The sequence below is a fragment of the Thamnophis elegans genome, chromosome 10 (assembly GCF_009769535.1).
Source record: "Thamnophis elegans isolate rThaEle1 chromosome 10, rThaEle1.pri, whole genome shotgun sequence".
NCBI classification, from domain to species: domain Eukaryota; kingdom Metazoa; phylum Chordata; class Lepidosauria; order Squamata; family Colubridae; genus Thamnophis; species Thamnophis elegans.
In genome coordinates this window covers 44,592,961-44,618,551 of record NC_045550.1, presented here as the reverse complement: position 1 = coordinate 44,618,551, position 25,591 = coordinate 44,592,961, and the positions used below count along the sequence as shown (strand labels likewise).

Sequence of the window (25,591 nt, the reverse complement as noted above, 5' to 3'; positions counted from 1 at the left end):
TTTCTGGAACTAGTCAATGAACATTTTCTACAGTGCCACCAACACTTCCACAGTTTTTCTCAGCATTCTTTTCTTGGTTGTTAGGTTTAGCCAAACTCAATTCCATGTTTCAGGCAATCTGTGTGTTTTTTTTTCTGTAGATAGAAGGAACTTTATATTGAGTAATATACTTCCAAATATTTGGTGTATGAATATTTTTTCTTGAGATTTGTAGCATTTGAACCAGATAGGGGGAAGTGGAGAGGATGTTTTGGAGACAGAGAAGCCAGGCTTGTGAAAAATGAGGAACAAACCTGAAGCAAAACTGCTTACAAAACTAAGTTGTTCTGTTCTACATTTCCAAGTCTAACGTCAGTCCAGTACTTCTTCACAGAGAGGTAAGCAATTTTATTCTTGCCTTATGGATCATTAACATCATTATTATTATCAAGCTACAAAGAGAAATACCTAAAGTCATAAAAAATTTAAAAGAGTTTTCAAATATATTATTTCTATATAAAATATTTCATTAATTTTAACCATTTTACTTATTTGGGATGAGATATAACATCTCTTGTGAGATTTTCAGTTGAGAAAATACTCATAGTTTGCTAGTCAGTGCATATGTGGAATACTTATGCATACAATTCAGTAAGATTTCAAGGAAAGGCTTTTCTTATAATTTGGACAAAAATCAGGATTGGTTGGATAAATCACATTTATTATGTATTCTTATTTCATTTCTTCAGAAAATTGTAGAGAATTTATAGTGTTCTCTGTTCACTTATGGTTACCTCCCATTGGTTAGGTTAGGAAGAGAAGATATGGAAGAAAATAAAAGAATGTGACAATTTTAAGGCCACCCAAGTTATCAATAGCTGTGCTCCAAAGAAGCCATCTGGTCTGAAGCACAGAGCAGAATCTTTGTCTTTTTATGAAAGGAGGAAGTTTCTTAAAGTACAGCTTATGTCATACTTGGAATTCAGTAAAAATTCAAAAGGCAGTAATAAAAAACAATACTGAGCTATTTAAACTGACCAATTTAATCGTCGAATTTATTGTTTGAAGTAGTAATATGATACAAACTCAACTAACCCAAGGATTTCAATAACTTTTCACAGAGAAAAATGCTGCTGTTTATAAAAGACTACATAGCCAGATGTGAAAGAGAAATTACGCTGACTATTTAATAAATTAATCCATTTTTTGACTTGCATGCAACATGGAACATGAACTAATTGTAAAGGCTGGGTTCCCATAACACACTAATGCATAGGAAAGCTACCCAAATTTTTAACCAACAACTGTATCCTATCATATACATATCACTGAACATGAACGTAGCACAGTATTTTTCAGGAGGTTAGAGAAAAGGCACAGATCCTGCTCTCTGCTTCAGATGGATTGCTTTTCCAGCAATCTTTGAAACTTATCAGAATGGCATTTACAAATATGTACAACAAAATCTCGGCAATCACTTAAAGAGAAGGAAAGATTGCATTTAGAAATGCACTGGAATTATTTTATTGCTTTTGTTTTGCTGGGTCTACCTGAACTTCTCAGTGTATGTTTAACACAAATATTTATATCTGTATCACAAATGCACATCTATCATTTTGTTTGTGGGGTAGGGAGGAACAATGGGTTAAGAAAGACGGCAAACACATTTCTCTCCTTCCCATTTGGCATTTGCGTAACATTAGCAGCTGTCCAAATGTATGCATGTCGTTTCCATCCTGTCTTTTGTTAAAGTAAATTCATTAAGTCGGATTACCACAATTTCCACCAAAACCTTTGGCTTTTTAACTTCCTTTTCCAGGAAACAAAAAGAGCCAAACAGAATGTGCAGCCAGTTCATTTCTTCAGCCAAACTGCTGGGTCTGAGCTTTAAGCAGTTTTCCAGCTCAGAGATCTATCTAATTGGAAGAATATCTCTTTCCACAAGTACTTAACCTAACCTCCAGGATTTTCTTGTGCACCTTTTTTTTCAAGGTCTGTGCCAAATGAAACCCAGCAGATAACCAGTGAAAAGGCCTTTCCAGAATTACTTTAATGCTTTTTTTAAACTGGTGAGTAATTTTTAATTATTCTTTTTGTATCTTAAATAATCTATTTTATGTTCCTAGAGCTGAATGTATATGATAGTCTATAAGTAATGTTAGTCAAAGAAATAATGTAATTGCTTTGCTTTCTATGGTTCTGGAATATCTGCAGGGGGGGGGACACCCTCAGATCATTTTCCCTGTGTGAGCAAATTCACCCATCCTTCACTTTGCACCAAAGTTAGAACCAGGTTCACACAATTCTTAACCACATAGAAAATTAAACCTCTTTTTTGATATGAAAAATTCCAAATGATGTAATGTCATATATGCTTTCAAAATGTATGTATTGCTCCTGAAAATCCAAAATGGTTCTATTTTGTTGCAAAGTCTAGCTGCTTTCCAGTCTTCTTACTTTTGTACTTTTTTTTTTTAAGTAAAACCTTTACGCGTACTTACTTTCTATAAATATTATTATTTTCCCCAGATTCCTGCTTAAACCATGAATGGAAGTATCAACGCTTCCAACTGGACATCTGCTTCTGGGCAATGCCCCCGAGATACCAGGACATCTCATGTTGTATTTCCAATTTTGTACAGCATTCTTTTCCTTTTGGGATTTCTACTGAACAGCGTGGCTGTAGTTGCTTTCTTCCAGATTCCAACCACTTCAAGTTTCATTGTGTATCTTAAGAACACCGTGGTCTCCGATTCCATCATGACTCTCATGCTGCCTTTCAAGATTCTAACAGATTCAGAAATGGGGTTCTGGCAACTTAAAGCATTTGTTTGCCGTTTTTCAGCGGTAATATTTTACCAGACCATGTATATAAGCATTGTGCTGCTTGGACTTATTTCCTTAGATAGGTTTCTCAAGATCATTCAGCCGTTTGGGAAATTCTGGTTGCACAAGATCTCTTCAGCTAAAGTGGTTTCATGGTCTGTTTGGCTCTTCTTCTTTGTCCTCTCCTTGCCCAATGTGATCTTGACAGACCGTGAGGCTACATCTCTCCCAGTGAGGAAGTGTGCTTCATTGAAAAGTGACTTGGGACTGAAATGGCATGAAGCTGTCAATTACATCTGTCAAATCGTCTTCTATACTGTGCTGATTTTGATGCTTCTGTTTTATGTAATTATTGCTAAAAAGATTTATAGCTCTTATAAAAGAACCAAGATAGCAGAGTGTAAAATTAAACAAAGAGCCAAAAGCAAGGTGTTTATAATTGTAGCAGTTTTTTTCATCTGTTTCGCCCCTTATCATTTTGTTCGGGTACCTTATACTCTTAGCCAAAGTGGCCAGAGTATGAGTTGTACTAAACAGAATCAATTATTCATAGCCAAAGAAAGCACTCTCTGGTTAGCTACTGCAAATATATGTATGGATCCATTAATATATGTGTTCTTATGCCGGAAATTTATAGAAAAAGCCTTTTGTTCTAAATTACAAAAATCCAGGTATACAATTCAAGAAAGTACAACCCTGGCATTGGATACTGGAATATCTACATAGATGTTATATTTTCAGTAAATAAGTGTGGGAAACTGTTTTTAAATGCCAATTGCAGGTTATTAATAGAAAACAACTAAATAACATTCCTCTATGCTTGGCTAATACATCATTGTATCTCAATTACTTGGGTTGTGTATTTTCTTATGTGGGAAAATAGAATTATGATGTTATCTGCAGGTATTTCAAAAGGAAGATCACACAGCTATTATCACAGTACATTTGTTTGATAATTGTTTTCTTAAACTGAAAAATAGAGACAAGCTTTGTTTAGTGCCATATTTTGCTCTACAACAGAATACAGATCTGTACTCCAAAGCTTTGGCTTTAGACCAAGGGTGTCAAACTCAATTTCATGGAGGGCCGCATCAGGGTCGTGTTTGACTTCAGGGAGCAGATTGGTGTGGCTAGGGCAGGAATGGCCAGCTCGACGTCACTTGTGTCGGGGGCACCTCTGGTGACCCGACTGCTCTGCCAGAGAAAACAGGCTCCCAAGCTCCATTTTCAGCTGCGTTGGCCTTCTGCAACCCTCTGCCAGTGAAAATAGACCTCAGAAGGGGGGCAGCCCACCTGCCACCTGAACTCTGTTTTTGCTGGCAGAGGCACCACAGGGCTTACTCTTTCCAGGATAGCCCCATAGGCCAGATCTATGTACCCACGGGCCAAATACAGCCTTTGGGCCTTCAGTGTAACATGCCTGCTTTACACAGTGTACTTTCTTTAACCATTTGGTTACTATCAATTCATTCATATGAAATGGTATTTTGACTGGGATTTTTTAATTGTAATCATTTAGGTATCAGACAAATATTTCAGTATTGTCCCAAGTTTTAAAAAAAATGTCCTACTATTCTGCATTAGTACATATTTCATATGTCTTATGATATTATGTAAACCAGCTAGAGAATGGGGTTTCCGAGTGAACTAAATAAATGTTAGAAATATATACATATTCTGATTCTTCTCAATTCTATTTTGTAAACAGTCTGTATGTATTTCTGCTATTGCCCAAGATGTGCCTGATTGGTAATATTGCATTTCCAAAATGGTTATGATTTTAATCTTTAATGTTGCAATAAACTTGATCCAGATTACATAAAAGGTTATCTTTACCCATACCAATAAGTCCCAATGTTATTTTTCTCGAGAGAATGCCTTTTGACTTCCTACAAGCATTCCTGGCCCTTAAGGTTATGCTTACAACATGAGGGCTTTTTTTCAATAACCACCCTCCAATTTGGGATGAGTTTCCACTGGATCTTTGTAAAGTTCTTTTCTCACTTCCCTTGAAAAAAAACATTTGGCTTTCCTTGAATAGTATTTTTGGGTGGTTGCTTTTAGTTGTCATCATTCCCCTTTATTATCTTTACTGATTTTATCTGTTTTATTATACTTTTTAATAGTATGTACATAGCCTTGAAGTGGTTCATGCTTTAAATAAAGCCTAAAGTAATGTCTAGAAACCAGTAATTTCAAACTGATAAAAATGCATTTCTTATTTTCATAAAGGTGACTGGGAAAAGGCTAATAATTATAATCATAACATGCATTTTGATCAGATAGCTAGCAAATTATAATTAATGGGGGTTTTTATATTATAAATAAGTCTGCTTTAAACAATATAAAATGCATAATTTTGACATAAATAAGTGTTAAGTCTGGCCTACATATTAAATTTAGAGGATAATCCAATGCAAGTTTTATTTAAGAGAGATAACAAAATATTCAAGTAAGCAAAAACATAGAGCTATAAAATATAACAGCAATACCATCCAAAAATTCAAAAAATCTTAGTAATGTCTACTGTAGGTGGGAATTTGGGTTTTTTTGTGTATTGTGAGGGAAGACGCAGGAGCCATGGATGCAAGACAGATCTTTATTTCAAACATGGTTTGAGAGGCGACAGATTTCGCGTGGCTTTTGTGGCTGATGTTCGCGTGGCTGCGACTGGCTCATTCTTTTTTTATTCCAGGCTCTGCGGGAATCGCAAATCCCATCCTCGTCGCCAGTTTTGTGTAGTGTGAGGGAAGACGCAGGAGCCATGGAACAGAGAGCAAGATCTTTATTAAGTACAAGATGACAGCGATTTGAATTTCCCTGCAAACGGACAGGGTATTTATACTCTCCCGACAGCAACTGTCATTAACTGTCAAATGACCAGCCAATCAGGCTATGCTGCGTCCCAGCCAATCATGGCGCAGCATAGCCTGTTGCTGGCGTATTCAACAGGGTTTAATGTAACATAACTTCTATTTTACTGAAAGGCCCAATGTGGAATCTGAATTAAAGAACCTGGAATTATGGTCATAAATTATTGCGACCATAAATTGAAGCACCAAGTGACCAACTTCAAAGTTACAGCTGTATTTTTAATAATCATCATTAAATGAAATACTGCAATCATTAAGTAAATCCGTTTTCTCCAAAGCATTTTTTGCTGGAAACTGGAAATAAATGCTGGAAATCAGCCAAAAATGTTGCACATTGTAGCAGGTGACTTCAGGATGAGGGACCAGATTAAAAGGACAGCAGATATAATAATTGGTTTTTATCTTTCTGGGAGTTGATGGCAAGAAGAACTGATGTAATTATTACTTAATACAATATGATATTGGCTATGTAATAGTATACATGTGATTATATGTTATGAAAATGGAAAATAAAAAAAATTACTATAAAAAAAGGGATAGCAGATATAAAAGAATAACACAGCTGGAGCCTGAAAATCTTCTAGAACAATATCCGCTCAAGCAGGATACCCTATACTCGTGATGGCGAACCTATGGCACGTGTGCCAACTGTGGCACGTGGAGCCATTTGTCAGGGTACGCAAGGCGATGCCCTGTCAGCTGGCCAGCATGCACGTGCTGGCCAGCTGACTTCAGCCTTCTTTTGCAGTCATTTTTCACCCTCCAGAAGCTTCCCCGAAGCTTCCAAAGCGTAAAAAGCCAGCTCTATGGGGAAACTGGAAGTTTGGGAACAGACTTCTGGTTTGCTTGTAGGACCCCCCATCCCCAGAGCATAACTCTAACCCTAACACTAACAATCTTTTCAAATCAAATAATATATGCTCCTCTTTGGTAAATTCTGCTTAGTAATATACTTGGCATAATATTAAACAAGTGGTATCTTGCACATTAAGCCAAAATCGATGGTCATGTTCTGCAAACTTAAGCAGCTGCAATTTAGAATGATGTTTCCATTATCAGAGATCCTAATGAATGAAAATTAAGGACAATCAGTCTCATTAGTTTGACAGACAATCAATCTTTCAAAACGATTGCTCTAGGAAAGAAAATCAAAATCTTCTTAGAAGTTACCTTCTACCATTGAAATATATCATGCTGATAAGAGATAACACTTTAATTTTATTGAACTTGAAATATGAACTTGAACAATGAAATTATTGTTGTTATTAGTATTATTAGTATTATTAGTTAGTATTAGTATTATTAGTATTATCATTAGTATCATTAGTATCATCAGTATTATTAGTATTACTATATCATGCTGTTATTAATAGATTTAAAGTCATGCAGAGATATAGATAAATCCTTTCAATTTTTTATTATGCCTGACAGATTAAATAAAAACTAAAAATGAAAAAAGGAGATTTAAAGGAAATAAAAAGTAGAGAAAACCAAGAAAGAATATTAGCCAACTATGGCTAATTGGAAAGAAGATACCAAAAAAGCTATAATTCTAACTAAATTGATATTAATGAAGCAAACTATGAAAACATTTTTTTTATTTAAAAAAAACCTTTTAGGCAATGCCTAAAAATAATTTATATCAGTGATTAATTTATACGAAGTTTGATTTGGACAAAAGGAAGACTTTGAATTTTTTATTCTTTCAAAGATCAAATTGATGCAAATTTAAACTTACTATTAAAAATAACCTATTATTTAAATGTGCAATTCTATATTATACCTCTGTGAAAATAGTGCGATAATAACCATAAGCCAATCTTGAAAACAATAGGATAAATAGTGCAATTATTGTTGTTGTTGTTGTACCCTGGGCCTAGTGCTTTTCAATACAGTTTATTAATAATTTGGTTGAAGTGGAGTAAATGCTTATGAGCACTGCAGCTAACTCAGCCTGAGTTAGTGAATAGATTAAAAGAAATCAAATGTGAAACAATCTGGATAAATTAGAGAAATGGATTTAAAAATAACTGCAATTTAACAGGCATATGGAGCCATCAACAAAGAAACACATGCAAAAAGTACAGGTATAGAAGATACATAATTTGCTAACAATATTTGTTACTTTCAAAAGTAATTAATTGCAACTAAAATTTCTGCATCTTAAATTTTTGTCAGACTTTCTCCTCTTTACAAATCAGTACTGTTTCTCATTTTCAAAAATACGTACCAAAAAAAAGGAAAAAATGTTCACACATCAGCTTAAGTTCACTAAATCAGCTTTTCAGAACAGCAGCCATATTGTATTTGCAATAAAGAGCTTCACACATAAATTGAGGCATAATGAGAGGTGGTATTCAGCTGGTTCGGACCGGTTTGGATGAACCGGTAGCAGAAATTTTGTTTAGTTCAGAGAACCGGCAAATACCCCCTCTGATTGACCCTGCCCTCCCGCTCCCATCATTTCCTGTCCTATGTTCCCTTGTTTTTTAGCTCAGCTGATTCGTGCGGCAGAGCGAATTGCCGCACCTCTCTGAACTAAAAAAACAGCTCAACTCACCAGCGCTGATACCAAGGATGGTCTTTGAGTGCTGTGTACACGAGTTTTAAGTTTAAGTTTTATTTTATTTATATGCCGCCCTATTCCCTAAAAGGGACTCAGGATGGCGAACAACTTAAACGGGAAGGGGAAACATACAAGTACAAAATAAACATATTAAAATGACCAACAACCACACCTGTCAAGAGGGGAGGGGAGCTCATCAATCCCAGGCCTGCCGACACAGCCAGGTTTTAACGGCTTTTCGGAAAGCAGGGAGAGAGGTGAGGGTCCGAATCTCTGCGGGGAGTTCGTTCCAAAGGGCCAGAGCTGCAACAGAGAAGGCCCTCCCCCAGGTCGTAGCCAGATGGCATTGGCTGGTGGATGGAACCCAGAGGAGGCCGGCCCTGTGCGATCTAATGGGTCTTTGGGAGGTAATTGGCAGCAGGCGGTCTCTCAAGTACCCAGGTCCAATACCATGAAGAGCACACTTTCATAGAACCAGTAGAAAAAGATTTGGAATCCCATCACTGGATAATCCTAATTCATTATCAGAAATTTTATTGCACATTTATGAGTCCAAAATCAGTTTAGCACTAAAAGCCAAAACAGATTATGCTGTTAGTTAAGCTTTTTTATTTCTTTCATTCTTTTCAAGAAATCTGAGAATTCTGGGGCATGTCTTAGAAAATGAAAAAAATCAAAATTATGATGCTAAGATGAATGTTCTAAATCCAAAAATAATCAGGGAAAACATCTCTTTTGCTCTATTTTTGGATGGTGTCAGTTTCAAGCCATGCAAAAAAAAAGATTTCCTTCCTTTTTAAAAGCACTACTATCTTTGGTTTGTTGTGAAGGAAAAATATAAATCATCTTTTGCCTCCAGACCTTTGGCAAGAACAAAGGGTGAGGCACTTTAGTCTCTGATTCTTCTTCCTTTCACCAAGTTCTTGTTTTTACATTTGCAAGAGTGCAGTTTGTTTGTACTTTTTTCTTTGAAACTAGAGTAAAACCTCAATCTAGTTGGACATTCCCACGGTATATGCCTCTCCATTGCATAACTTAAATATTGCACACCAATTAATTCAAATTACAAAGCAAAAAAACTATGCTGAGTGCACACAAAAATTCCAGATGGTAGGACCCATTTCGCAATAGAATAAATTGTTTCAGAAGATGATGGACTCTCTTCCACTAAAAGTTTTCAAACACAGGTTAGAATCAATCCTTAAATGTGCTGAGCAGTGGTTTTCTTATAGAGGTAGTCCTCAACTTACAACAGTTCATTTCATGACCGTTCACAGTTGCAGCGACCCTGAAAAAAGAACTTATGACCATTTTTCACACTTATCATCCTTGTAGCATCCTCATGATCATGTGATCAAAATCCAGATGCTTGGCAAGTGATTCATACTTATGACCATTGATCCCATCATTTCTATTGTTGTGAGACATTTGTTAAGTGAGATCTGCTCCATTTTATGACCTTCCTTGCCACACTTGTTAAGTGAGTCACTGCAGTTGTTAAATTAGTAACATGGTTGTTAAGTGAAACTGGCTTCCCAATTGACTTTGCTTATTAGAAGGTCACAAAAGGTGATCACACGCCCAGGACACAGCAACCATCATAAATAGTTGCCAGTTGTAAATGTCTGGATTTTGATCATGTGACCATGATGATGCTGCAACAGTGGTAAAAATGAAAAACGGCCACTTTTAAGCCACTTAACGGCCACTTAAGTCACTTTTTTCCAATGCTAATGTACTGTAGCTTTGAACAATCACTAAATAAATGCTTGTTGAGTCAAGTATTACCTGTAATCATCCCTGCTAGGAACAAATTAATATCACTTAGAATGTAAAAGAAGCAAAGAGTAAAACTGCAGGAGAAGTTGAATGACTAAAGCATTTTGTCCTGCAAGAACAAATGTGAACTTGAGAATGTAAGTGATATATAAACTAGTTGAGTCCACAGTGGTGGGATTTAGAAACTAAGTGAGAGTTCTATTTCAGAAAAAGAGAGAAAAAAAATAAATTGATTATGATAAATAAAGGAACTATGAAAACAAGGACAAGTAATCTGTATAAACAAACTTGTAATAAATCTCTTAATATTGTTAACAATTATAAAATCTAAACATTCAAGGTCATCTTTAGGCCAAAGCTGAGCAGGCATTGGTTTAGCGTGCCAAAATCTAGGCAATGTCAACACCACGTCTTCATCTGAATCATTACAAAGTGTTAATCTTCCCACCAGCAGAATGTGGAATCATCAGCCAATGTTGCCTAGAGGCACCTTGTGCTGGCACTCGTCACAAATAGTTCAGTGGTCACACTAGCTTTTACACACTTTGTTAAGGAATGCATTCCAAGATTGGAAGAGATTTGCAGGATTATTTTACTGTATTGGGGTGGGGGCGGTTGTTATCAAAAAAAGTCAAGATAATGCACACGACTGATTGATGGAATCTGCATCCTTTATCAGGTTGCCCAGATTGCAGTTTCACATCTGGGATTTAACTGATCTCAACATTAATTCTTGCAAACATATTTGTTCTGACCTAGGTTTCCCAAGAGCATGAAACAAACTCCTGGTCCAGACAAAAACCTCTTTTATCAATTAATGTGAATTCTGCTCATTCACATCCAGTAAAGCCTTTCAAGGGAGGATTTACAGTCACAGACCTTAGCTGGCTTGGAGAGCTGATAGGCCAATACCTGAAAAAACTAGGCAAGGAGTCTCGGAGAGTCACAAGCCAATTAAGCGAACTAATTGTATCCTGCAATTCCACTCCCTGTGGCCTTACTCCCAAGTCCTGTCCTTTAGCTGTTTGGCAATTCTGTGCATGCACACACTGGAAACAGGCTCCAGCTGTTGGTCTGCTTCACTGATGTCTGACTCTGAAGGCAGCTGATAACTGGCATATGGCTCTGCCCTCCTCTCTTCCTCTGACACAGAGGAACCTTCCCCAGGCTCCAGGACTGGCCCATGTTCCTTCCCAGCCTCCTCACCATCTGAATCTGCTGCCAGCTCTGCTGGCCGCTGGCGGGCCACAACGATATTACATAAACAACTTCCAAGCAACAAAGGTTTTAAAATGCAAAATAAAGACTTTTGTGATAATCAGCAATTGATATCACAAATCACTGATTGCTACCTTATATTTTCTACTGAAAAACTCTGAACCTCTACTGTTTTAGAGGCTGAGAATGCCACCTTGATACAAGTTTGTCTGGCTTTTCATCCAACACATGCAAAAACCAACACATTTTAAAGTATTGCCTCTAAACTGGATAATATCTCTTTCCTGTTCACTCCCATGCCATTATTTATTGCAGAACTCTTGCTAATCCACCTGTAATAAAAATAAAATAATACTCTATATACTGTAGATTCTCAGCTATGTACTTTATACTTGGCTCTTTTTTTGTTATTAATGTCATGAGGTTTTTCCATTACCTGCTGACAGAGTTTAACAAGCCTTAGCTTGTGGGCTGGCAAACAAATGCTTATGTTAGAAGCACACCAAAGTTCAATTTTAACTACCTCAGTACAATAACTGTGTTAACCCATCAAACTGTTTTAGATGTACCAATTCAACTATATGTTGTGTCCAGTGACGTGCGGTGAGGTTTATGGCTGGTGAGGCACTGACACAGTGGTGGGTTTCAAAAATTTTTAGAGATGTGGACTTCAACTCCAAGAATTCCACAGCCAGACATGCTCCGTTCCAATTTAAAGTGACAGCATTTGTTTTTCTCCTTTGCAAAATAAGTTTCCTTCTTTCTTTTTCTTTTCCTTCTCCCTTCCCCTCCTTCCTCCCTCCCTCTCTCCCTCCCTCCCTCCCTCCCTCTCAAACACACACACACACACACACACACACACACAGAAGTTGGATTGGACTATGTCTCCTACCCCCTTCCCTCTCTCTCTCAAACAAACTCTATCTCAAACAAGCACACACACACACACACACACACACACACACACAAAGTTGGATTGGAGGGAGTCAGGGAGACCACAGGAGGAGGCAGGAAACCAGTAAAAGAACCATACTGGAGCACACACACTTTCCCCCAGCCCCGGAAGGATCCAGCCCAGCTTCACTGATTACAGGTTTGAAAAGATAACGTGGTTCTGCCTGCAATCAAACTACACTTGGGGAGGGAGAGCACTTCCCTCCAGCCTTTGTCCAAAGCCCCGCACCAGGAGGATAAAGTTTGAACTCCTCCCCCTCCCTTCGACCCACACATACCTTTTCCAGCTGTTTCAGAGAGGATTTCAACTCTGTTCTTGCCTGTCATCATGAAAAGAAAAAAATGTAAAAGGAAAAAGGCGAGAGCTGAGGTCAAGCTGAGCTAGTTGATGACTCTGCTTAACGGTTTTAAAAAGCGCCCTCTACAGGAGAAGGCAGGAGAATGACGTGCCTCACCTATGCCAGGAATTTTTAGTCTTTTAACCCTTGTTTAACTCTGCTCGAGTGATCATAAAACACCTAAAGTCAGGCTAGATGAGGCACATCGTTCTCCTGCCTCCTCCTGTAGAGTGCGCTTTTTTAAGCACTAAGCAGTCATCCACGGTGACTCTGGCAGCAACTAGCTCAGCCTGACCTCAGCTCTCGCCTTTTTCCTTTTACATTTTTTTTCCTTTACATGATGACAGTGGTGAGGCTGTGCCTCCCCTGCCTCACCTGACTGCACGTCACTGGTTGTGTCTATGTTTCTACAATATTAGTCCTACAATTTCTGGGCTGTAAAAATCAGAATAATCACCAGATGCAGAAAAAGTAAAAGTAAAGGTGTCCCTGAGTGTTTTATTTTGCTATTCATGACCAACTTTATTGGGCAGTGCTCATCTCTGTTTCTTCAACCAAAGAGTCAGGTTGCCCAGAGATATTTCTGTGGTCATGTGCCCAGCATGACATCATACCACAGCACAGAATGTACAGAGAAACACAGAACACTGGTACCTTTCCATATGCTTTTATGTGGTACCTATTCATCTACTTGCATTTATATGCTTTCAAAATACTTAGTTGGAAGGAGCTGGGACAAATGATGGGAGCTCACTCCATCTTGTGGCACTCGGGTCTTGAACTGCCAAGCTGTAGACCTTTAATGGTCTAAGACTCAGTGTCTTAACCACTGAGTCACTGCATCCCATAAATCACTAGATGGCAGCAAGAAATAAAAAGACTCTTGTAAGCCAAATACAATACACATAACAATAATATGTAAGTTAATACAAATTAAAATAAACAAATTTATCAGCAATATGCAATTAGCGCTAATGTAATATTATTTTCATGAAAAAAAACTGAAGCTTTAGTTAAATAACAATGACATTTAGACAGAAATAGATCATGATATTGCAGTGGATGTAAAAGGCACCTTAAAAATGCTTTCATTCTGGATTTTACAAAACTATGCAGGTAGTTCTTGATTAGAGACTGGCACGTTTAGTGACTGCAATTATGACAGTAATGAAAATATCTTTACAACCAGTCCTCACATTTAAAATCTTTTCAGGTCTGTAAGCAGACCTGTAAACTGAAGTAAGATCATAAGCACAATCACAGGTTCACATAGTGACCATTTCACTGTACAACCAAGTTGCCTGTCCCAATTGCATTTGCTAAATAAGGACTACCTGCATTCTGGTAAATGGCAAAGTTTATCATATGCAAATTTTCTTTTCTTAGGAAAACTCAACTGGCAAAAAATGACAGTCTTTGAACAAGCAGAAGGACAAGTTTTATTTGTATTTGTGTCTTTTCTGAATTAAAGTTAGTCTAAACCTTATCTCTCATTCAGACGATCTCCAGCATCCTGGTACAGCACAATTATCAAAAAGACAACATAAAAATGCTAATTGCTTTATTCACTGATAACATACCACATATGAGTATAAATTATTTTGCCTCTGTCCCTTTGAATTATTTTCTTTGTGAATCATGGTTATTTTTTAAACAGCGTTGCTGCTCCTTGCACATATCTCAAATGAAAAGTAAGCATCTTTTACCTAAAACTTTGCATGGGTAAAACACGCTTTTCTGATTTTTTTTCCTGTGCCGTCTATCACTTTAATTTTGCCCTTGACTCAGAAAAAAATAGTCCTAATTTCCAAATCTCACCTACACTAGTTTGTGAGTCATGGTACTGATCAGCCAGTTGCTCAAGCTCTTCCTTGCTGAAGCCATTCGGAACAGTTCAGGCATAGAAGACCTGAAGGACATTCTTCTTATTAACAAATTCATTTTATTCAAAGAGATTTTATATATTTCCAGTCAGGATATATGTTTATCTTTTTTTTTTCCTGGTTCAAGCTAACAAGAATTTTTTGTTGTTGTTTTGGGGAAGAACACAATGCAACCTGGAAGTAGTGGGAGGAAAATGAAGAAAGAAAAATGACAGGTAATGTTTAAAAGTTCTCAGACAGGGAAGCCTATGGGCTGTGATTGAATTTTGTGTTATTTCATGATCTTCTTGTTCAACAAGGAATGTAATTTGGAGTGAAGTGCAATTAGCGAGAAGGAAAGTGTTTCTGAAGGTAGAAATCTATACTGATATTTGTTGAATTAATTATACAGAAGGAAATATAAGTTGCTCTATATGTAAAAGAGGATAAAGTTCAAAATTGGCTTATTTTATAGTAGAATGCAAAGTAGCATTATATTATAAAAATTTGTATGTTCCATTTTTTTAAAAGTGAAAGAATACTCTTAGAACTTCTCGCTCTTGTTCAAGAAAAACAACATTGGATTTTAACGCTCTTAATTGTACCACGGATACAGAAGGATCATGCTAGCACATGTCAGACTAGAAATCCCTAAAAACTACCATAAACAAAAGTATTAACATTCCACATTTTTAAATACCATAAGTGTAGTTGCTAAGCTTTCACTCTTGGTAAAAAAAAAAAAAAGACAAAAAAATAGGACAGTGCTGTAAACTTCTCTACTGGGCAATTTATCTGAAAGGTAGATAATTTGAATTTTCAGAAAGTTTAAAAATAAATCCTGTGACTTATTAAAGTTTTCCTACTTCACTTATATTTAATATTTTTCTTTTTTATGTAAAGATGTAAAGCTTCTGTTGCGGAGTCTGAATAATTTTACAAATGTTGCAGGTACATTGTTCTAGGATTTTTTTTTCTTTAGAGTCAAGACATTAAATATGTAGAATTATTGAATACGTAAACATCATTTGTTGATTCCTTTGACAGCAGAATCAAAGACCAAGTGCCTTTCTTCATAACTTATTTGTTCGTTCTGTGGTTTTCAAGTAAGGTTGTGAGAACAGATCTCCTTGATAGTTGCCAAAAATTACATGAATGTGTGGAGAGTCAATAAGGACTCACAGTGACTCACAGTGGGCATGTGAGATGAACCATAGAGATGGTGCACAAGTTCTGAAAATTCTCAGCCTGTACTTTCTTATTTCCTTTCATCTACAACTTTCCCCGTTACATAGAAGTTGTCTTTCACTGTCTCCATTCTTTAATTATGATTGCCTTTCCTCCACTCCCAACCCTAAAGGAACTCTGGACAGAGTGAAGTCACTCAGCTATACAATTTCTCTTGCAAGTAATAGCATGCAGTATTCTCTGGATGTATTCTACTTCTAAGATACTTGGCAATTTAGGACATGTTGTTCTCTACAATATAGTCGTCATAGTCATAAGGTATTACAGTCCCTAGGAATACTTTTACAGTTACATATCTAAATAGAAAATGTTTTGTGAATTTATTTGTAAATATTTCATAGCATGCTATGAAATGCCAAATGATTAAAGGCAAATTTGTAATGATTTATTGGAACAGATTTATCTGTACTTTAATTTGCTCCAGTATAGAACAGCTCTTTCCTTTGCAGAGCTTATTTTAAGCAGACAGACTAAAGAAGATGGGACCTGAGAAATAAGAGGAACTTAGATTAAATATGAGCTGTCTTATGTTTACTGCTTGTCTCTGAGTAAAGTAGCTTGCAAAGTTAAATAAAAAATGATGAAATAAGAATGGATTATTTTTGCAACCAAGTCAATGAATGATGAGAGATTTTTATTATAAATACTTCATTTTAAGACTGAGGGTCCGATGCTGTTTGCCATGATATGAAGATTAAATGGTCTATTTGAGGCAATTCTCAGATATCAGACTCCTTTATCTATAAATAGAAGACATATAAATTGAAGGCTGTTTCCAAAGCAGGATATACCGTACCTGCAGCAGGTTAATTACTTAATGAATGCAATGTTATTTATCCATTAGTTTCTCTTTTACTATCTTGAAATAATTCACATACAAATGTTTTATCTTTTTTTCTTCTAATCTACACCTTTCAATTTTGAATTCTTAAAGTCTGGAAAACAGAGCTAAAAGTCCCATGTGCATTAAAAAAGCAAAATGTATTTATAGAAATGTTATTCAATTCAGAAGAAAAAAATTATGCTTGCAATGAAAATAATCTCATCTCTATTATTTATAGTTTGATGCATACCAAGTCATTAAGTAAAAATTGCCCTAGTTTAGTTTACAATTAGAAATTAAATGATGGGGGGGGGGAACAAACCAATGAAAAAAGGCATGAGTAGAGATTCCAAGATTTGAAATACTGGAGGGTGGTGACTTTGGAAGAAGAAATCAAAAGAATGCTATGGGCCATGATCCAAGGATCACAAGGTGGTTCCCTAAACAGCCATAGGGGCAGTGCTTGTAGCTTACTTAATCTTATCATGTGGAATTATTACCATGTTTCCAACTCTGTTATTCTTCTAAATCATGGATTTCAAATTTTATAAGAATCTTACAATGGATATCTCTAGTCAATAAATTTCCTTTTGATGCAATTTTATATAAAGCAGTATTTCTCAACCTTGACAACTTTAAGATTATAGATTGATGTAAAAGGAAATATGAGCAGTTGTAACATAATACAAAAACCAACATAAACTGCAGCTAAAATGGTCGTTCCTATTGTTTCTTAAACTACCACTGTCTTACTCTGTTTCTTGATTGTTTTGCAAATTTCAGGCACAGAATTGTTCTTCCTAGAAATAGTCAATAAGGTTCTTTAAATAGAAGCCCAGTATGTATGTAAAATTAGTGTTACATTAACATGTTGTAGATGGGTGCTTTTACTGCTTTAAAAAGTGGCTAGCACTTTTGATAACTTGGAAAATTTTGCACCCTCCAAATCCAACATTTAGAATTCCCAATTAGCAAAGTCATATTAATTGTGTATCCTGGGAATTCCCATCCCAACTTATTTAGAGATCACTAGTTAGAATGTTAACTTAGTACGCACACAACACATCTCTCACTGATATTGGTACTACTGTTTAAAGCATGCTGCTTGTTGGTATAAAAAGCAAGGCAGGATATTTAGAAACTTTTAAAAGACTATGCTTCAGTAAATTAAAAAAACATAAGCACAGGTTCCTAGTTTATAGATAAAAAGTGTATTGAGGAGCCTTGGTGGATCCTGGGCTTGTTATTTTCTTGTACATGTTTAATTATCCAATTAGGTAACTTCATCATTGCTAGCAAGATGTTAGCACAGTATAGCACTGATGATGTTGGGTAATAGAACATCTGGAGGAAAACAAGCAAGCTCAAAGCACTAAGGACCCTATAATTCTATCCTGAGCTAGAAATATTCTCTTCTAGGAGGCACACTGTACATGACAATGTGGCAGAAGATGCATATGCAACCTGGCATAAATTTATTTACAAAGAATTTATCAAAACAACAGGAGAGGATCCAAACTATTAACTGGAGAAATTTCTTGGATGAGAAGAGAAATATCTTCAAAGAAAGTCCAGTTGCCTCTTCAAAAAGCACCTCTGGGACATCTAAACTAGTGTTTTATTGAATGCAGGGAGTCAATGAACTTTTGAATCTTGGGCTTGCCTCAATGCAAGATTGGTAACTGTAGGTCTCCTTTTGTGCCCCCAAGTCTTTCTGTCTGCCGTTTTTGGATATTCTTTTTAAATAGTTGCATAGCACTAGCATAGCACATAGTTTCTTTGTCACTGGTAAGAAAGCCTTTAGACTCCATTGCTGAAAGAGTAGGCTTAATTTTCTGATAAATGGATGTTTTGCATTTCATCATGGCATTCACTTTATGAATAAGAAAGTCTACCATGGTAGATGTTGTATAGGCACCCACAATATCATCTCAAAATCTCAAGTATGTATTGAGCACTGTCTTCAGTGTGAAATATTGTGGTTTCTAACAGAACTAACAGAGGGTAAGAAAAGGACAGCTAATCCAGAGACACACATAGTACTCACATAGTACTCTTTTTCCACCATAGTAGTCCTTTTTCAAAATGCACTTTTATTGTTACAGTTAAAATATAAATACAGTTATGTTTATATTTTAATAGCATACAGTGAACATCTATTCATTTTAATTACAAGCCTAATTAACTATCTGGTAGATATTTAAATACAAAGCTTGCTTGGAATTCTTTCACTGTTTTAATTGCTATGTGATATTTCTCATGTGTCTGACAAAAAGAGAAAAATCCAGCCTTGAGACAAAAGGCAGCAGAGTCTCAGCCTGTCCTGACATAAGTGCCTCTTGGGAATTAGGGCAATTTTATTTTCTTAGCTTTATATCAGGTTCAGTAGAACAAAGCAATAGAGTTAGTTTTCTCTGTTAATCCTATATTAAGGCGAATTAATATATAGTTAGGGAGTCGATATAAAGAATATGTAAAGGAAAGAACAGTGTACACTTCCCCTACTGTAGCTATTGCTGCAATGGTGGGTTCCACTCCCGTTGCAACCAGTACGCTGCAACAGGGCTGGGCATCCACGATGTGCATGTACACAGTGTGTGCATGCATACCCACTGCCCGTGACGCTCCAGCTGCTCAGTGGAGCATCGCGCAGGTGCCATATGCCCCATGTGTGTGCGCAAATGCCTCAGTCGGCTCAAATAGATGTAAGGGGAGTGGGCAGGCCGGTGGTCCCTCCGGAGCACCGTGCTCCCAGCAGGCACTGGTATGCCCATACTAGGGCGTACCGGTCATATCCCACTACTGTATTGCTGGGACTTATTACTAATTGTGTATAGAATTACTTATTTAGGGCTAAAATTATGTTAACTATTTCTTTCAAAGTAAGCTATATAAGCAGATAGGCCACAGCACCATTGGATAGGTGCAGCTCTATCTTGAACATGGTCATAGCAGGAATTTGAAGAATGTTTTAATTTATTGTTGTAGTCTCAGAGTAGACTATTTTACCAATTTGCCAAAGTAAATTTACTTTAAAGTCTGTCAGTGCTAAAATTAATTAATCATGTTCAATTAATACCATGGGTAAGCAAGAACAGAAGTAAAAAGTTAAGGTACTGTAGTTTGGACTTTACTTGTTTTCATTTGCTAAATATTGTCCAAACTATTACATACTATAAAAACACACAAATTGAAGCAACAATGAAACATAGTTCTTAACTATCATGTAATAAATCAATAGAACAGATGCATAAGCTTATTATATACCACAGTTAATGCACTTGTTGCTTTTTCAGTTCTCCTTTTACTCTTTTGTGTTAAACAAAATATTTTCACTGTAAACGTCTATTTCATAATTTCAGTATATGTAGAATGGATAAAGTACGTAATTTTGCTTCCCTAGTTATGTACTTCATGATTTGCTTCCTAAATTATGAATCTCATAAATTATGTACACTTTGTGATTGGAAGAAAAAAAATAAAGCATAATTGTAATATAATTTGTGGGACAGGCTATATTAACACTTGTATAACTTGGTATGACAATCTATAGAATTGTAGAAGGGCAGAGTCAAAAAAGAAATCAGCCTAGAATCCCTACATAGCCACAAACAAAGTCCAACCTTTCTTAAATACAGTTAACCCATATGTAGCATCAAAATAGTGCTAACCATTGGTTGAATAGATTCCCGTGCCTAGGCATGAGTAAGAATAAATTGGTTTCATTGGAACTTCAAATGTGGCCCTGATCTTACATGCCTGACAAGAATATAATTAAGGGACTCCTGCCCCCCCAGGCTGACCTTGAGTCTACGCTGGTGAAGTAGAAATATTTTATGCCATTTGTTCAGAATTATTCCATCTCTGAAAGCATTGTTGTTATGGGGAAAACCTTGGTTTACTTCTGCTTTCAGAAGTACTCAACCTTCAACATTAGCTAATCTTGCTAAATTTGTGTCTCATTGCTTGGAATTTAAACAGCTTTCTTCTGTTTGGAAGGTAATTGCTCTGGCAATTAAATGCAAAGCAACTGAAATAATGCAGATTTTGCTTTGGTTTAATTAACTAGTTAGCTGTATTAATTTATGTTTATGCTAATAATGATTAAGCTATTAAATTTTGTATTTTGCTTTGTTATATGCACATTTTCTAGAATGGCTATGAATATTATAATAAAAAGTCAACACGGGTAGTCCTCACTTAGATACCACAATCGAGGCAAGAATTATCTGGTCATGGTTTGTTGCAGTTGTTAAATGAGAAACCCATGTAATCACATCATTCTCCCAGTTGCAGCCGTTAAGGAGGCCAAAGAAGGACAGGCAGTTCTTTCACTCTATGTGCAGAAAAGAACTCCTTCACTGGATGGAGAAAATTCAGCCCATCCAGGAAAGGGGTTTTCTGCACTCTTTAGCTGACCAATGCTCCATTAGGCCAGCCCAGAGAGGAAGTTCGCTTCCATGAAGAGAATGAAAGAACAGCCTGCCCTCCTTCAGCAGGCAATTCTTTTACTGTCTCTGCATTCCTTCTCTGGGTGGGCTGAACAAGGGGCATTCTGACTTCTTTTGGCTAGGCAGTTCCTCCCTCCACTCCCTGTGCAGAGGAGGATATTTTCAGCCAGAGACTGGAAGATTTCCCTGCCAGACTGATTTGAACCAGCATGGGGTGCTCTCCTTTGGTCTTTCCCCTGATATATTATTGGCTTCAACAATAGCTAGTGTAATTGAGCAGATGACTGAAGGTACAGAAATACAAAATTACCTCAGTCAAGCGTCATGGATGCATAGTCTTGAACTTGACATAAAGAAAATATACTTGCAAAAAAATGAGGAATCAACACATGGAAACTCTGTTAAAAGTTTGTATAAGAAAAACTGGAGAGAGAAGCAAAAATGACATTGTCCAAATAGATTATTTTGGACTATCTGGGCAGACAAAAGATTCATATCAGGCCTTGTGTCAGATAACAAGTCTGTGTCATGTGATAGTGATAATAGAAGATTTCAATTATCCAGATATCTGCTATATTCTGTCAAGGTGGATCTCTAGCAAATGCATGTCCTCTCTTGCTGATAACATTGTATGGAAGACGGTGGATAAAAATAAGGGTGATCTGTTTTTCTAAATCTAATTTTTATCAATTTGTTAAGAAAAGACTTGTACCCTTATGAATAACAATCATGTTATCATTAATTTCAGTATAACCAGAGGAAAAGGAACTGAAAGAATTAGTCCTGAATACTTCAGAAAAGTGGAGTTTTATGAAAATTGGATTGGATTGGATTTATTACATTTATATGCCGCCCTTTTCCTCTAAGGGGACTCAGGGCGGCTCACAATTCAGTCAGGGAAGGGGGTACAGACAGGGGATAAAAAAACGAACATAACAATAGACAATTAAAACACACAACAACCATACCATTCGAGGAGGGGGGCAAAAGCTCTTTAGCCCCAGGCCTGTCGGAACAGCCAGGTTTTAAGGGCTTTGCGGAAGGCCTGGAGGGTGGTGAGGGTTCAAATCTCCATGGGGAGTTCGTTCCAGAGAGTCGGAGCAGCCACAGAGAAGGCTCTCCTCCTGGTAGTCGCCAGTCGGCATTGGCCAGCGGATGGAATTCGGAGGAGGCCTAATCTGTGGGATCTGATCGGTCTATTGGAGGTAATTGGCAGCAGGCGGTCTCTCAAGTACCCAGGTCCAATACCATGAAGGGCTTTATAAGTGACGACTAGCGCCTTGAAGCATATCCGAAGACCAATAGGCAGCCAGTGCAGCTCAAGGAGTATAGGTGTTACGTGGGTGAACCGAGGTGCACCCACAATCGCTCGCGCGGCTGCATTCTGGACAAGCTGAAGTCTCCAAATGCTCTTCAAGGGCTGCCCCATGTAGAGCACTTTGCAGTAGTCCAGTCTAGAGGTCACAAGGGCACAAGCTAAGTCAGATCCCATGGTTTAAAACATTGAAAGAGAAAAGTATCTGGGAAGAAGTATCTGGGAAGAATGAGAAAGTCTATAAAATGAGATATTGAAGGAGAAATCATGAATATTTGTACACCAAGAAAAAAATAGAGAAACTAAGAGACAAACTTGATCTCTCTAAAATGGTGAAAAGGAAAAGGAAAAGGAAAGAGATTGGAAATGAAACACATAACCAATGAAGAATACAAAGATTATGAAAGTCTTCAGAAACTGGTAGTATAGTATTAAAAAGTTTAAGCTAAAATTGAACTGAAATTATATAACAGAATGACATTTTAGTACATGAGAGACAAAAGGAGAGTGCCAGAAGGTGTAGGGTAAGAAGAAAGTGATGAACTGTAATGGCTGATGCTGCGAAAATAATAGTTATCAAGGGCTCTTTTGCATTTCTCTTATTTCAAAATGGAAACAGAACCTTGTTAGTAATTTTATGCAATTGGAAGAAGTTTAATAAACAAGGAGGATTAAGAGAGATCTTAGCTAATTTCAATGATGAAACTAGTAGAAGGGAAAACAGAATTGCTGTCTATAATCTTTGAGAACTGAAAGATTGGTGATTGTGCCAGGAGACAAGAAGGGAACAAATTATACCCCAGCTTTAAAAATAGGGGAAGCCCCAGAGAGGTGGGTCCTGACATCACTATGACACGACATGCAATCTTGGGGCTACAGGATTGCTCTGTTGCTGGATGATCCTTTTGGGATCTAAACCATTCTGAAGGAACAGTGATAGAGAAGGGCATGTCCTGCTGATCTCAGGGGCATTGCAGAGCCTCTGATTGATCCAGAGAAAACTCTTTTGCCTGCAACAAGAGAAGCAGCCATGGCTGCAGAAGGTTGGGACAGACCCCTGAAACGGAATCAGAATAGGAGAGACAGTGTGTCAAAATGGTGAGAAAAATCTTTATTATTAGAGAAGAGAAAACCCAAAAGACTAGAGTTAAAATAAAATTGAAGACAGAAGAAAGCAAGTGGGGAATTAACCCTGGTTAAAACTATTGTGTTATCTTTTCACTTTAATTTTGTTTGTTTTATACGGATGGACTTTTTACAAATGCCTCTTACTTTTAAACTGGACTGGTCATTTTTTTTCCTTCTTCCTCTATACTTTCCCATTTTTGTATCGTGGATTAAAAGTCTTTCCTCGCAAGGCTCATCCGGATCGTAATCTTTAAACATTTTTTTCTCTTCTGGAGTTCAGAGCTTAGAAAGAGGCAAAAATAGAGGGAAAAGATGTAACATTGCCATCTAGAGGCTAGAGACTTGGTAACATCTGCTATTACAAAGCTATTGGCTTGTTTACTGAAAGGGTCAGTGGAAAGCAGTTCATTTATACAGGTGTTCCTTTGAAGGAAAGAGAAACCTTTGACCTGAAAAACTTCACTGAATTTGTTTGACACCCAGCAAAAGTCTTGGATGTTTTAGTGGCCGTGTTTATAACCTGGAAAATGGTGCAATATGAAGAAGAAACGGAACTAACATTGCAAATAATTATGCTAGAAATTCAAAAAGTCTTAACAATCACAGAGAGAATTGAATAGACTTGAAATCATAGATCAAAATACAGAAAGTATGGAGGGAAGAGTTGAGAATACTTATAAAACAACAATGAAATTTGAGGACAGAGTTCAAAAAATCACAGACACATATGAAAGTGATAAGAAAATTGTTGACACTGACAGCAAATCGAGAGTGGACGGAAATGAGAAGTGCAAAATACATAAAGGAGAGATCGATGAACTGGAACTCTCTGTCAGATGTCAAAACATAGGTGAAGAAAGGGGAGAAAATTTGGCAGAAAAAAAATGAGAGTAATTTCGGCAGATACAGGATGATGAAATGAAATGTCACAATAAAATTTAGTTAAATGTAGTTAAACTTTTGAGTACTATGTATAATACAAAGTAATAATAGCTATAGTCAAATGAATGATCAATAATTATAATAAAGCATTTATATATACTAGATTGATAATATGAAATTTTATACAAACTGTAAGTGAGCATGATGGAGATGATGTTGAAAAACCTTTTTATAAAAGATAAATAATTCTATATAGAATAGAATATAAAGATGTAATATCATTGGATGATTTCAGGATGATGTAATCAAACGCCATAATATAAATTTACTTCAAATTTAATATGCCTCATAAAGAAAGGATGTAATAATAGCTATGCTTAATGGATGTTTAACCATTATAACAATTTGTATACATGTATATTAGATTGATGATACTAATAGTGGGGAAAAAACGTGGAATTGAAAATTATTAGAGAATGTTATCAATACTAAAATAATAGAATGACTTAGAATAGGATATAAAAAAATCTTTATTATTGGATATATTGAAGATGATATAATGAATCATTATAATACAAATGGATACATATTTAGAATACCTTGTTCAAAATGGAGAAACAATAGTGATAATCAAGTAAATGAAGTATAATAATAAAAATGTATATAAGATATTTGATTGCCAATAAGTGATTTTTGATAAAGCTAAAGTGATGACTATGGAAAGGACGCAAAAAGACCTTGTAACCAATCGACACGCTGTATGCAGTTGAAGAGGTTTTTATGTTATGTGTTTTGTGTGTTTGTGTTTGTTTGAAAATAAAATTTTTATTTTAAAAAAATGGGGGAGCCCCTTATAAATATAGATTTGTCAATGATGTATGTGAACACTTAGACAGGCATGTTACAATCAAGAGGAGCTAGCAAAGGTTTAGTTTCTAAATAATGTGAGGTGAACATTACTTCCTTCATTGAATTATTATTTTAGTAGATTAGGGGAATACTATGCACATATTTTATCTGAATCTCAGAAAAGTTTTTATTTGCTAATGATTGCAGTGATCTATATTGCTGTTCTCAGCAATGGCATCATAAGGAAGATGAATGAGTCCCCTTTAAAATATTAGCCGCCCATTGTCATTTTGTGTGATCTGCAAAAGTACAAGGAAGTAGATCAGTCTACATGTCAAGCCTGTGTCAGCCAAGCTATGACAAGAAGGGGTGACTTCTACTTTGCTGGCAGTCCTCAAAAGTTGAATAGTCATTAGTCAAATGACTCTAGTGGATCATAGGTTGCAGGAGACAGCTTATAGCATTCTTCTCAATTCTATAGATTTATGTCTTATTAAAAT

At 36.5% G+C, this 25,591-nt stretch overlaps 2 protein-coding genes across 6 annotated transcripts in view; one reads left to right on the top strand and one right to left on the bottom strand.

Annotated features, from left to right (window-relative positions):
- MED12L (mediator complex subunit 12L) overlaps nt 1-25,591 on the bottom strand; it is a 191,333-nt gene that overhangs the window by 65,884 nt on the left and 99,858 nt on the right. The gene's annotated exons all lie outside the window — the stretch shown is intronic.
- Nucleotides 189-4,938, top strand: P2RY13 (purinergic receptor P2Y13). Of its 2 annotated transcripts, XM_032225913.1 has the most exons (3): nt 189-377; nt 1,972-2,048; nt 2,509-4,938. In XM_032225913.1, exon 3 carries the CDS (start codon nt 2,524-2,526, stop codon nt 3,529-3,531), a length of 1,008 nt encoding a protein of 335 aa, XP_032081804.1. In that variant the 5' UTR covers nt 189-377; nt 1,972-2,048; nt 2,509-2,523; the 3' UTR covers nt 3,532-4,938. The 2 variants fall into 2 exon arrangements, with proteins under 2 accessions (XP_032081804.1, XP_032081803.1); XM_032225912.1 differs by lacking the exon at nt 189-377 and having other exon boundaries at nt 1,533-2,048.